Below are 15401 nucleotides of genomic sequence, written 5' to 3' on the forward strand. Positions count from 1 at the left end.
GCAAATCACACTAAACTAACTACAAGTAGAACTACACTTTAGGTAAAATTGCACATTGAATCTGAGTGATACAACAACTCCTACTGCCCTAAGAAGTCCTGTCCCTTCTCTGCTGATCCTCATTTGATTGCACAACAAACATATTCATCTCACTAACCGGTCAAAAAACTATTCTTCCTCCTCACTTTTCTGGATTATTTTTGGGCTGGTTTAGGAGATCAAATCAGTTCAGCTGATCAGCTTAGTGTGAGGAATGTCCAGAACAAGGAATTAAGTAATGCAAAAATAGTGAATTTTTCTATAGGTTCTCAGTCAAGCACTTCACAATGTGCTGACAATGTGTTGTTTCACCAAAAAAAAGAATTTATCTTTGTTTAGTTTTCACCGATAAATTAGGTTTTTTTCACTTGCTTAGAATATTAATGTATATTTGTATGTGTAAGTCAGAAAGATTACTACAGATCATTTCCCTTTTTCTTTATAACAATTTCCACATTCCAACATAAGATGACACTGATGGTAGTACTGGAATGCACAAGCATCTATCTGAACTTGGTAATTTCTGGGATACAGAGCTGACATCTTTACTAAAATACCAGATGCCACAACTCTTTTAAGAGTAGCTGCTAAAGGAACCAATATAGTTGGCCACGTACCCACTGCTCTTCTCAACATAACTGAGAAAGCTAAATAATCACAGAATGTTTACTTCTTGAAACGGGTGACAACGGAGAACTATTTAAGACTATGATTAAAGTCACAGGGGGAAAAGCATACAGAAGTTAATTTGAAAGGAAACCTACAGTCTTATTTTCTCATGATGTGAAGAACTATTAGAACCAAGACAATCTACTAGACAGCAAAGTCATCAAATTTATGTGCCCTGTTCAACCTAGTGGTTTCGTGGTTTTTGTTTGTTTTAAAACACAGACATAGGTAACCAACAAGCATACCAACAGATGAAGAAAAATAGAAACAAAAAAGCTAAATAAATATGGTAAAACCACAGAAAACCATTTGTGAACTAAAAAGGTAACAGAATGCCACACATTTCAGGTACTGCAGTATTCACAACCCTTCTTTAGTCAACAAAACATCTGCAAAGCGCTCAGTCTCTGAACCCAAACTGGTCATTTAGCTAAATGATCATGGAAAAAGATGGAACAGAATGTAGAAACTCCAAGACCAACTATCAGACAAACCACAGAAGAGAAGGATTGGTTTTTACCATGGCAGAGGTTAACACTGAAATTATAGTTCCATGTTACATACTAACTACTTGTGAAAAAGGGGGCGGGAGGAAAGATTTTTCTGTAGCAGAGAAATCTGTGGATAACAACTATTTATGCAATCAGTATCACAGGATCATATTCAACCTCCAAGAAAATTACATAAACAATGCAACTGGGCAAAACAATGTTTCACAAAATTTGTGCATCAACTGTATTATGCAACACTGCATGCACTGTTGCCATACACACACATGCATACAATCACCCTGGAAGAATTCTAAACTATTGAGTCAAAAAGGAGACCTAATCACCTGTAAAGACACATACAGTCTACTGTTTAGAGAGCATAGCTGTAACTAGTAGGGTGTGGGAGGCATCAAGATGCACAGGAAAATGAACAATGAATAATCTTTATTTTTATTGCCTTGTACGTATAGATCTCTCAATGCTGTCGCTTCACTGGAATACTGTAATTCCAATACTTGTTAGTAAGTCTACTTGTCCTGTGAAACCTTCACATAGGTGGAAAAATAAAAATGAAAATATGCACATTATGCTTCTCTAAATCCACATAACTTAAGTATGGGAAAACTCTCATAAAAGACTTTGCAAGGTCTCTGATTGACTGATAAGAAGAAAATAAAATGCATGAAAAGGGCCACCAAGACAGTCAGTGGCTTGGCAGCACTTGTGCTGTGAGAAAAGGCTGAAACATGGCGGCTTTTTCAGCTTGCAGAACAGACTTTTTCGGGGAGACCCAACAGCAGCCTTCTAGTACCTACAGGGAAGTTAAGGAGAAGATGGAACCAAGCTCTTCACAGTGATGAAGGACAAGAAACAATGGGCATAAGTTGAAACAAGAGGTTAAGGATATAGGGAAAAAGTTTTCTCTGTAAGAATAGTGAAGCAGTAGAGCTGAGAGGCTGTGCAGTCTTCTTGGAAGTTTTCAAGACCCAACTGGATAAACCTTCCTTTGAGCAGGAGGTTGCACTACGAAACCTCCTAAAGTTCCTTCTAACCTGAATTATTCTATGATCCTAAGGTAACGAGGAAACGTTTCCCCACATCCCATAAGGGATATCACATAGAAATAATGATAAAAATAAAAATTCAAAGCAAAGAAAACATCATTACCTATTATGCCAGTGGACTGGGGAAATGAGAAGCAGACAAAAAGATCATGAAATTGAGCTAAAAATTGAATGTTCCTGTAAATATCATGGTTCTTCAGATGTGCTACATCATAACAATTTTATGCAAGTGACACTGAAATTTCATACTTTGGCCTTCTAATAAAAGACCAACAGCTGACTGACTGAAAGAAAGATCCAAGTAATATGTGAAAAAGTGAATTACTTTACACCCTGTCTATCCTACTTTTGTCTGAAGTGCTTAATGGCAGACTAGTGAAAAGCGCTCAGCTAACACACCCTTTAACCCAAACTCCCCATGCCTATGACAACTGAAACAGAGCGCTAAAAACCTAATCATTTCAGGTTTAGGTGAAAGATGTTATGTTTTGTCTGGATAAGCTCATAGTCATAAGTAACTGTGTGGAAATGTTGCTCAGATTTCTGAAGAAAGAAAACTGCTGAAATACGCCATTGCAAAGCTCTCATCACACTGATGGAAAAAACATAAAAATGTGAAAAAAAGGTGCTTTTACTTAAAACATTAGCTTTCATTCTTTTCCTATTTTTGAATCACAAAATGAAAACTTTGTGAACCCTCAGGTTTTCACTGCAAAAGAAAAAAAAACATTTCCCACAAAGCTCTAATCTCCAGTATCCCACCAAACATGCAAAGCAATACTTAAGAAACATCTACAGGTGGCAGCACAGCAATGCTTCAGGAGATTCACATTTTTTCTATTTTTTTTTTTCAGCTTAGAACATAGCCATGTACATAAGTGAATGTGAATAAAACATCTACTTGCCAAATACTTTTTTCTTTTGCTTGATATGGGTTCAAGCATCCATAATAATACATTTTCATAAAGTCCACAAGCTCCCTTTTGTATTTCCTGTTGTATTTAATGCTCAAATATGCAAAAGCAGACATTTAGGCCTTAATAATAAAAATCAAGCCTTGGATTTTAGCACTGAAGTGAATTAAAATTGAATACATAGAATACCCCTTCAAAAGAATCTGAAAAAATCTACACAAAAGTTCCAATACAACCAAACAATGAACTAATATTTATTGTATTTTTTTAATAAGAACTAGTGATAAGACAACAGCACTTGGAGAAATGAAATGGTATCTTAACCTTCTTGGCCTTCTACTCAGCTTGCAGCTGCCTGTGGTACCACAGAGCATCTAACACATCCTTTACCATCTCTCCTTTAGTTGTCTTGAGCTTTGTAACACTGAAAGCCCCTACTTGGAGAAACAAAGGTGTCTTTACAATAAACACTTAGAAGATAAAGGGGCAAGCCTAACCTTACCTATAGATTAAAGAGCTATTAATGAACTTGCAACAAAATTCAAGAAACTGCCAGGATTACCACACTTCTACCTAATATCATTACAGGGCAAAAACCTTCAGACAAATTTGTCAGACTCTGGAGAGCAAGATGTGCAGGGAACTGGCTCTCTTCCTCAAGGAACTATGATAGCAGTTCTGACGCAAACCATCTTCACTGTACATGAGATGAGGGCAAAGAGAAGCTGGTTTATGAAGCAGAAATGGTTCTTATGGGAACACTAAGAGGCCTCCATGCTGTCCAGAAAGGTTTATGGTCTGAGAAAAGTGGATCAGTAGGACAGTGGTTAAACTAAACTCCACTTCTGTTGAACGAATATACATTGATGCCACTCAGCACTGACTGACTAGCAGGCACCAAAGCAGAGCTTTTGGAACAGAACATGAATTGAACTGGAAACTATTTCAGAGTCTAGAAGTCTACAGTAAACTGTTTTATTAAAAAAAACCCAGATTTATCCTGATAAACAACCCTGTGTTGACATAATTGTGAAGGAAGACATCTTGATAAGGTAAATAAGCTAGACTACATACCAAAGCAGATCAGGGAATCACAGAATAGTTGAGTTTGGAAGGCATCTCTGGAGATTCCCTGGTGCAACCCACCTGCTCAGAGAAGGGTCACCTAGAGCAGGTTGCTTGGAACTCCATCCAGTCAGCTTTTGAGCATCTCCACGGACGGAGGTTCCACAGCTACCCTGGAAAACCTATTCCAGTGTTGGATAACCCTCACTGTCAAACAACATTTCTTCTATTTAAATGCAATTGCCTGTGCTTCAGTTTGTGCCCACTGCCTCTTCTCCTTTCACCGGGCACCACTGCGAAGGGTCTTGCTCCACCTTCTTCATTCCCCCCCCCCGGCTGTTTGTACACATTGATCAGATCGCCCTGCAGCCTTCTCCAGGCTGAACAGTCCCAGCTCTCTCGGCCTCTCCACCTAGGTCAGATGCTGCAATCCCTCAGTCACCTTTGTGGCCTCTTACTGGACTCTCTCCAGTATATATGTCCCTGTCTCTCTGGTAGCGGGCAGCCCAGAAGCGCACCCAGCTCTCCAGGGCTGTCTGTCTCGTCAGTGCTGAGTGGAAGGGATGGATCATGTCTCTGGACCAGTCAGCAATCCTCTTCTCCACGCAGCCCAGGAGGCTGTTGGCTGTCTTGGCCACGAGGGCACACTGCTGACTCATGTTCAGCTTTTTGTCCACCAGGACCCCGGGTGCTTCTCTGCCGAGCTGCCTCTCATCGGGTCGTCCTCCTCCGCCCCTGCCCCAGTGTGTACTGGTGCCTGGGGTTATTCGTCCCCGAGTGCAGGCCTTTGCATTTCCTTTGATGGAACTTCAGGAGGTTCCTGTCTGCCTATTTCTCCAGCCTGTCGAGATCTGTCTGAATGGCAGCACACCCATCTGGTGTAGCAGCCTCTCCTTCCAGATTTATGTCATCTCTAATCTTGCTGAGGCTGCACTCCGCTCCATCATCCAGGTCAAAGCCTACAGCACCCAATAATCCCAAGAAGAATTCCCTAGTCTGCCATCCACATACTAACCAGGCTGATCGCTTCGTTGCTTTCAAGGTTAGAGAAGATCAAATGTGTTCAGAGTGCTTCGGCCACAGGCATTACACTTCTAGCCAGAATAATCCAATGTTACTCCAGTAATATTAGGAGGTGAAATTAATGCCAAACTAGTGCAGAGAAATGTATGCTTTCAGTGTAATTAGAAAAAAGGCAGAAGCGGTGGCAAGAGGAAGACGACACTAGAACTTGCAGTCTGCAAGACCTTAGTGTGTTAACAACACACCGTACTCCCCCTAAACAGCACCTCCATGGATTTCTTAGATAACGTTTAACTCCGAACAACACTTTCTCTGAGAAATATAGCCGGTGAAGCTGAAAGATGGTTTACACTTCCTTGCTAAGAAAGCTGCCAAATAATGCATTTGAAGAAACACACCATGAAGGACACTCTAAAGGTACCATGCCAAACTAAAAGCTGCACTGCTCAATAAACACCTAAATTTCTTACCCAGAGCACTGTCTAGTGAATCAGCAAAATTGTGTCTATTGATTTACACTACAGTTTCTCAGAACTTATTTGAAAACTTGATTCCCCAGATATAACTGAAAAGTAATGAAACTGACATGATTTAGAATGCAGACCTCAGAATTAAATCCAGTTAACACAATGGGACACTGATGTGAACTTTCTTAAGCTGTACAAGATTTCTAAAGGCAGTAACTCATGCTTATAATTCTCACCTAAAAGGTTACTTTTAAATCTACATATATGCAAATTCATGTTTAACAAAGGTTTGAATAAGTAATGAAAATTACCCTTGTTTTTAATCTGTCTAGCCTGAAAAACAGTGTAGCATCATAAAAAAAAATTCACTATGTACTAAGAATATTATTTTAATCCAACTTTTAAACCACAATTCTGGTTCACACACTAGACACAAAAATATATTCTTTTTTTTTTCCCCTTTACAAAGCACAATGACACAATTTGGAAATCAAGAGAGGTTACATACAGCATTTTTATTTAGAACAGATGCTACAAAACTTGTGTCCCTCCCCCTTTCAGCTCAGCCATCTTTCGTGCAGCATGCTAAAAAAAAAAATTTAATTACGTCCTGCACTGTTCAACTTCTCTTCAAGTAGCCTTATAAAAACACTTATAGAAACAAGAATAGATTTTTATGGATGCCTTATATAAATCCATGGAATAACCCCATATACCACTACAGCCTGGGGGCTGACTGGCTATAAAGCAGATTTACACAATATCACAGAATCACAGAATGTTAGGGGTTGGAAGGGACCTCTGTGGGTCATCTAGTTCAACCCCCCTGCTGAAGCAGGGTCACCTACAGCAGGCTGCAGAGGACCTTGTCCAGGTGGGTCTTGAATATCTCCAGAGAGGGAGACTCCACAACCTCCCTGGGCAGCCTGTTCCAGTGCTCTGTCACCGTCAGAGGGAAGAAGTTCTTCCTCATGGTCAGACGGAACTTCCTGTGCCTCAGTTTGTGCCCATTGCCCCTTGTCCTGTCACTGGGCACCACTGAAAAGAGCTTGGCCTCATCCTCCTGACACCCACCCTTCAGATATTTGTAAGCATTTATAAGGTCCCCTCGCAGCCTTCTCTTCTTCAGGCTGAACAAGTCCAGCTCCCTCAGCCTTCCCTCACAGGACAGATGCTCCAGTCCCCTCATCATCCTCGTAGCCCTTTGCTGGACTCTCTCCAGTAGCTCCTCATCTTTCTTGACCTGGGGTGCCCAGAACTGGACACAGGACTCCAGATGGGGCCTCACTAGGGCAGTGTAGAGGGGAAGGAGAACCTCCCTCGTCCTGCTGGCCACACTCTTCTTAATGCACCCCAGGATCCCATTGGCCTTCTTGGCAGCCAGGGCACACTGCTGGCTCATGGTCAACCTGTTGTCCACCAATACTGCCAGGTCCCTCTCTGCAGAGCTGCTCTCCAGCAGGTCCGCCCCAAGCCTGTACTGATGCATGGGGTTGTTCCTCCCCAGATGCAGGACCCTGCACTTGCCCTTGTTGAATTTCATCAGGTTATAATATGAACCCAGTGGTCTTTTCTGTAGAAATGTGTAAGAGTGGGCAGTGCATCCCCATGGGAAAGGAGGCCAATCGCAAGTTGGGCTGTATTAGAAATAGCAGCCAGAGGCAATGGGAAGCAAGTCCTTCCCTCTGTTTGTCACTTGTGAGACTGCTGCTGGACCACTGCCCTGTTTGGGCCTCCCCAGTGTAAGAAAAAGTGGAGGAGGGCCACCGTCGTGCTTTGGGGGCAAGAGAATAACACACAAGGAAAGGTTGAGAGCCATCTGAAGAAAAGACTAACAGGAGAGCTCGTGGCTGTCTGCAGCGACCTAGTTGGGAGGCTACAGAAAAGAGGAGCCAGACTCTTCTCAGAAGTGCACAGTGACAGGACTAGTGTGATGGATGCAAACAGGAGGCGGGACCCATGATCATTCCAGGGTCCCTTCTAAACCAAATTATTCTCTGATTCTATACAGAAAGAAGGGATAGAAAAACTGCATAGACTATGAAAGTCTGGAGTATTTCTTCTTTTGAAGAAATCTCAACAACTTCATAAACTTAGTTTACAAATGTATCTGCAACTACTTTTTTCCCCAAACAGAAAAGAAGGAATTAAACTTCTTTTTTTTTTAATTTCACCCAAAGAAATCACAAACATAAACTGGGAACCCCTGTGATGACAAAGGAGATTAACTCTGAAGTTTGCTTGGTTAAGCTCTAGTATCTTTATACTCAGCAGGAAAAAAACGTGAATGAGAACTTAAATACACTTTACAGTTTTTTGACATAAGATTGCTTTGATGACAAAACTAAGTTCCAGGAACTAAACAAAACGAAATTAAACTACTAGCTCTTTCTGCTCATTAATTAATCTACCACTGCAGCTTCCACTTACAAGTAAAAGGACTAAGTTATTTTTGTCTTGGTAAGAGTAATACTAGGTATACTAGTATGTCTCTTGCAATCATAGCAAAGAAACAAGCTATTACATTCCTGTAAAATATCTCACCCATGAAATAGCAGCTATTCAAAGGGGAAAGGTCAAAGCGAAATACGTTGAAAAGTTCTCTGCATGTTAACCTGTGCACTAAAAGCACATGAAAATTAGTTAGAAATAAAGGCCCAGAAATTCACCGGTCATCACTTCAGCACTATAATCGGTTCTCAACAGCATCTCAACATGAAAAAGTATTTTTTGCGACACGCATGCATGGCAATCATTACAAAAAGCAAAGAATCCCACTTAAGGTTTCACTCCTGTAGAATGCTGGTCAGATCTCTTTCTCACACTAACCACTATGCAAAAACAGGGGAAACAATGAATGCAGCTATGTAAATCAACTTTTCTAGTATCCCAATACAGATCTATTATTTCTTCACTTTTAATTCTATCCTGCTACTAGAGTGTTTTAATATTAGTTTCCAAACTTGACAAAATATAACAAGATACAAGTGGTAAGACAAGCTCATTTTATTCTGAAGTACATACCTGAATTGCTGAATTCATGAAACATGTATTCCCCAAGTTACTCAGGCCACACAGGCCTGGCTGCTCATTGTGTCTTCCCGGCTCTGAATAATCATAATTCTTATAAGCAGTATATGATGGGAGACAATAGTTTGAATTTTTCACGCTGTAAAAAAACAAAACATCTTTCACAATGTAAACATGTACTCTATAGTACTTTAGTACATACAACTACTTTATAAACTTAAATGATCAAAAATATTACAGTAACTTCTGTGAATAAGAAAGGATTTTAAAGAAGTATTTCACTTTGGTAATAACATTAATTTAAATTTAAAAGCCACCTGTGCAAACAATCAAAATCTAGTGCACTGCAATAACTGTAATTACTATATCCCTACCCCTTTTTGATAGGAGCAGCTTCACAGCTTACTCTATTCTTCATTGCTCCATCAAATTTAACACACTCAGACTTTAGACACCACCAGCAGCACTCAATCATTTACGTCCCTTTTGCATCCTGCTACTGCAAGAGTGAGGTCGGCGGGACTGGGAATGCAGAGTTACAGGTGAAAGCTGAGATTTCCAAGGCCACTGTGGCATAACTGCCTCACTGCATCAGAGTGTCTATTTATAGCTCCCCTGCTAGGACAGCACAATCCAGCATGCAGGAGAGCCTTGAGAGGTAAAAGAATGCGCAAAATGCCTTGTAACAACTTCATTACAAATCTCTGTGATGCATCTGTTGGAGAAACTGGAGAAGACTGAAATAGGTGAAATGGTAAGATTTAAAGCAATTTGTTTCCAGATGAGATCATGCGAATACTAAATACAGAATAACCCTCAAACAGTGAAGTAAGCATATCTGAGAACACTAGAAAGGCGAAAGTATTTTGTAAGAGAATGCTGTGTAATATCACAGATGTTAGAAAAAAACAACCAACCAGAAAGGTTAAACTCTTTCTTAAACTATTTCAGGCACCGATCATAATGAAATCTGTGTGACAGTAGGTTTGGCTAAAGTTCAAGACTATTTCTGCAGTCACTAAGCATTACTCACATTAGAATCAACTTGAAGAAAAACCTGAAAGTCAATTGCTAAGAATGACAAAGTAAAATACGCAGTGCAAAGAATCCTTCCTGATAAATAATTGAGATTTATAATTATGAAAGTCTGAGGATTCCAGTGCCCAATGGCAGACTCCAGCCATTATTCCTGAACTGTATCACACTCTCCACATCCAACTGAATTCCAACTGTCTGCTCAGTGCACAATTTCTCACTTTTCACGAATAACAGTTGTTTTGTTTTAATCACAGGATTTACTGAAAATTTTAAAGAGAAGAGGAAGGAAATTTCTCCCTCTTTTGACAGCCTCAGAAATCTGCGTAGTTTATAGCTCCACTGTCCATAAAGCTGCTGTTCTCAAACTTTGAGATCTGATAATTTCTTTTCAATAGTTGACTTCCCTATCAGTCCTTCCCTTTTCCATACACACACACTTTCTCTGCGCTCTGGCTTGCGCCCAAACTAAGTAAGTAGCATTGTGTTTACTGGTCATTCTCCATGAAAAATCCCTGTAAAGTTAGTTTTGCCCTTTCAGCTTAATCCTAGCTTAAATGCTTCACCTTGGTTTACACACGATACTTTTTGGACTCCAGGGCCCACATACCATTCGTTTGCTTCTGTGGTCAACCCTTCCCCATCGTTATTTACTCTCTAGTTCGTCCATGCATCAGAGATCCCCAAAGAAAATTACCTTCCATCTCCCTTTGCAGCTGCAGTCCAACTATTGCAATCAATCCCAATTCCCTTAAGTTGGCAAGCCTTTGTTCCCCCAGGAAGAAAAATCACAGGCTTGCCATTGGTGCTAATGCAGCCTCCACAACACAACCAATCCCTCAACCCAGCTCAACAGTGCACAGCAGCAATACAAATGCACATGTACAGGATGCACAATACGCTCCTACTTTCAGGCCTGCTTGCTTCCTACTGCTTTCCTCACCTGACTCAAACATTACACTATTCACATGGTTAACAGAAGAGAAATATCTTCTGGAAATTTAGGAGATGTAGGGGTACCAAACAGATTGAATGTAGTTTTCCTAGGGATTTTCACCCCTTTGTTTTTCCTTCTTTGCAACTTTCCCCCCTTCAAAAGCTGCCACCTTAGGAGGGACACCAGAAAGCTAGGAAATACAATTGGTGTCTTTTGGCTATAGTGCATTCATGTGAAAGATCTCCTCAAATTAGGTAACACCATGATAATTTAATTCAAGATAACTGTAATGCAGATAGATCTCCAGTGTTGGTTTGCTCTAAGGGACAAACTGTCAGAGTTTACTTTTCAAAAGGGAAAGCCATTTCTGAGCTCTTTCATCTTCTGTACTGGCCCACAGAAATCTACTATCATAGAAATATTTACGTTGGAGGAGACCTTCACGATCATCGAATCCAACCGTTAACCTAACACTGCCAAATCCACCACTAAACCATGTCCCTAAGCTCCGCATCTACACATCTTTTAAATACATCCAGGGACGGTGACTCAACCACTTCCCTGGGCAGCCTGTTCCAATGCCCGACCACTCTTTCAGTGAAGAAGTTTTTCCTAATATGCGATCTAAACCTCTCCTCGTGCAACTTGAGGCCATTTCCCCTTCTCCTATCACCTGTTACTTGGGAGCAGAGACTGACACCCATCTCGCTACAACCTCCTTTCAGGCAGTTGTAGGGAGGATACAGTCTCCTCTGAGCCTCCTCATATATTTTATGGGTTTAGAGAATATGGTTATTACACTCATTCTGTGAGTCAGTTCTATTCATATATTTTTCTCCCAGGTTTCTGTTATATTTTAGTAAAACATATCAAGCAAAATACAGTGCCTGCTCTGTGCAGGAGATGCCTCTTTACAGCTTTATCAGTCTGCAAACTTCATTTTTTCCTGTAAGAACTATTTTTATTTAAATTACAATGTATCTCTGCTTTTCATGCTTTTGAGACAAAAAATAAAGTATTATTGAGAGTCAGTAGTAAATGGTTAACAACGGAAAGCAAGAAAAGATGCAAGTCTACATAAACTTCATTCAAACAGAAATGCCCTAGAAAAAGCAACTTGTGATATCGTGTCCCCACTCCACCTGCTTTTCCTGCAAAACCTTTCGAAAGTTGCCTTTAACAAAGGAACAATGCACAGAAAGGCAAAGGCGCAGTATTAGAATGGGGCGGTCAAGTAAGGGCAATGACAGAACGAAAACACTGATGGCTCTCAGAAGAAACTGCTGCTCAAAAAATAAGGCAAGAATTGAAAAAAATGAAACTGTCTTGAGATCCTTGAACAGCTAGACAGAGTTCTTGAAGTAGTAAAAATGGTCAAGGGAGGTTTCCAAACAAGATTTTATTACCTGTAAATCTATAAATTTTGAGTTGCATGTGCCATATTTGAAATGACTTGTATGTACTGTCTGTACCCTGCCTTTAAATTTCAAAGCAGCTTTCAGATGATGATGAACCCAGAGCACTCATTGTGTAGCTGGAGTTCTGGGAAGTCTGGATTTGGAACAGAAGTTTGGAAAAGCATCACTACCTTTAGAAAGGACACAATTTGACAGTGGAGTGCCGTATACCAACAACAGGTCCTGCAAAAGGAATCTGAGTTGCAAGAATGAGCCCAGAAAATTAAAAGTTTGGAACACCTACTGAGCTCTGCAGTATTTCAACCACTTTAATGCACTGCCAATGTTTTTTTGTGACCAGTCACTTTAACAAACCCGTAATTAGGTTCCATCAATTTTTAGAGATGCCTGAAGCAGCAGGAGGCCCATGTCACTACACAAAAGAGTACTGTCTTTGTTACTGTTCATGACCATCACCTGGAGAGCAAAAGATAACAATCTATTTAAATAAAGTATAAAAAAACCCCCCACCATCCTCATAATATTTGCCTATGTGTCAGGTGCAACATGAAGAAACTGTTTGTACAGGTGATGTAATTAACATTTATACCTGAAATAAGCATACTGAAATATACCAAATGTCAACAAAGCTGTTAACTGGCTGTCTTCTGACAAGCTGGCACTACTGAATGGTGAAGCAAGTCATTTTAGGAGCCTGAAACAATGGTTACAGATGATGAAAACAAAACAACTTTTCTCTTAATTCCCCAAATAAAAGCCCTATTCAACTGTTTTTAATCCCCTCCCCACACAATTTAAAAAATACCATGTGACATGAAATGTATTGCTTTATAATAGCAATAAACAGAAATTCCAGTAAGACCTAAATGATGCGTGTCTCTCCCTGCGCTTCTGAATCCACTAACACATATTATGCTAATCCTCCTATGTTATTCTTTCAACAAGATCACCTGTGAAGGCAAAAGAACATCAATGATCAATTATGTGGAACCCTCCATTCCACCAAATGCAAACTCACATTTACAGAAACAAAGGCTTTGGACCTGGTAAAATTTGCACAAGCTATTTCTGTTATCCAGTGTATGACTAGCTCAACACACAAATATTTACAAATTTGAGGCTTGCTATTACTCAGAAAACTTCCTGGATTAGACAAGTATTACAGAAATGTGTACCATATAAAGAAACACGATACTTTCCAGAGTTTTAACATAATTTGTACTCTATAGCTGAGCTATAATAATTGCAAAACCAGGCTTGCAACGAGTAGCATTTATGGCTATTACTACACACAACCTGTTGTTTGTGTTTTATGCCTTACAAATCAGCTTTGTCAGCTAAAATTATCTTCAAAACAAACGCTGGTATTTCATTTAGAGTCACAGCATCTCATGTCCATATGGAGGAGCCAATGGACCCTGGAAAGCCACAAATGTATAATTTTGCTACTGTACTAAAGATAACGTGCAATGTAAGAGACAATAAGGCAGAAACATGAAAATAAATTCCAGGCAAAGCTGACATAAATAGTTAATTAAGTAATGAAAAGAAGATAGCATTAATTAACGGAAAAGAAGTACTTTCTTAGACAAGGACGTATTTGTAAGAAAAGCAGAATATAGGAAGAAACTGATCTTAACCCAGAATGTTACAATACAGTTAAACACAGAGATATATCTTTCCATTTACCTTTTGAAGCCAAAAATTCTTAATACAACAGTATGTACTTTAAAGTACATAGTGTATTAACAGATACGATGTCTCTATTACTGCACCAGTTCATCTTAAAACGTATTCTGACAGAAATGCTGCTAAAGACTATAGTGAATTATACATTTGTGCTTTTTAAAATATTTAAACTCATCATAAATGGGTTACTGCATTGTAAGGAAAACCATATACTTCTGCACTGAGTATCTGCCTTACGTAACATCCAGATATACAGTGCTTTGAGTCACAAGAGAAAAATGGCTTGTATTTCATGACACTATAGAGAACATGTACCTACTACCTGATTTACAGATGTTTAAGTTACAGTTCAAGGACCAACTGCTTATCAAATCTAAGTTTTGTATCACTTCCTTTTAAACATGTATTTCTGTTGAAAAACCTCAAATTAAAAACAAACAAAAAATCCCACAATTTTACCTTAAGTTCTAAAAGCTCCCATTTTTGTTCCAAAACAAAAAACCACTAAATAAATAAATAAAATCAGCTAAAGCAAATGAAGAAACTATCTTGAAAAGCTGCAAGAGCTAGCAACAGCTTTCATAAGTGCTTCCTAAAAATAACTACAGCATCACTAGGGAGAAGGTAACATTAAAAAAAGAACAACAAAAAAAAGAAGAAAAAAATAAAAGCAAGCCTTGCCGGCTTGATTTAAAAAGGTGGTTCCCTCGGAAAAATAACTGTTAACTGGTTTTGGCATTACAACTGTCTTTTGCATAAGCAATGGGGGAAGGAGAGATTAGTTCTCAGCTGGAGGCTCAGCTCTGGTCAAGTAATTTTTCACACAATCATAGATACAATATACTTTTTATTTACTACACATTCACACACAGAGTACAATAGACTGCAGTTAAATACATGGATTTCAACTGTTTAACAGTGAGAGTTGGGGCTACTCACAATTGGTAGAAGCACAAGTGACAGTTCACCCCTTAGGAAAAATCACTTCTGATAAATGCAGTATTTAACTGGAAGATATTGTATAAGATATTTAATATTTATGTCACCTTTTAAATATTTAACATCTTCATGTTTGATCACAAAATGCATGTTTGGAAAAATATTTTAAATTTGAATGAATTGTAAGAATAAGCCTCTTCAATTTCCCCCAGCTTGCATTAAAGATGAGTGCTCTCTCGTTTCAAGCATTTGAAAGATGCTCCATTATCTGTTAAAGCGAAATAATTCCATGTTTTTCTATATTCACCAAGTTTTTTACAGTTGTGTACAACAAAAAAAGATTACACACAAAGTTGGCCACTGGAATACGAAAGCTCTTCTTTTAGAGTTTTATCACATTCTTTATTAAACTTCTGATTTGGAACACAAAGGAGAAAACCCTTAAAAGTGAGAAGCCTTTGCAGTATTCAAGCACACCTATCAGACTCTCCCTCTCCAATCTTCCATCACTAAGACACAGAAGTTAAGTTGCTGATAATTAACCAATGGCTATAATCACTATGACAACCATTATAGCTAAAGCAATTCAGCTGTTGTGGTCTCAAATCAATGTGTGATATC

The 15401-nt window shown here is 39.3% G+C and overlaps 1 protein-coding gene across 3 annotated transcripts in view; it reads right to left on the bottom strand.

The window, feature by feature from the left end:
* The window catches only part of USP15 (ubiquitin specific peptidase 15), a 71411-nt gene that overhangs the window by 14289 nt on the left and 41721 nt on the right, over positions 1-15401 (bottom strand). For 2 of the 3 annotated variants that reach the window (XM_075427849.1, XM_075427851.1), the window contains one exon: positions 8757-8901. In XM_075427849.1, coding sequence (XP_075283964.1) covers positions 8757-8901 — 145 coding nt within the window. Of the gene's footprint in view, positions 1-8756; positions 8902-14420; positions 15049-15401 lie in introns of those variants that run through there. The other variant, XM_075427852.1, reaches the window with a different exon arrangement.

This window comes from Opisthocomus hoazin, chromosome 8 (assembly GCF_030867145.1).
Source record: "Opisthocomus hoazin isolate bOpiHoa1 chromosome 8, bOpiHoa1.hap1, whole genome shotgun sequence".
Taxonomy (NCBI): domain Eukaryota; kingdom Metazoa; phylum Chordata; class Aves; order Opisthocomiformes; family Opisthocomidae; genus Opisthocomus; species Opisthocomus hoazin.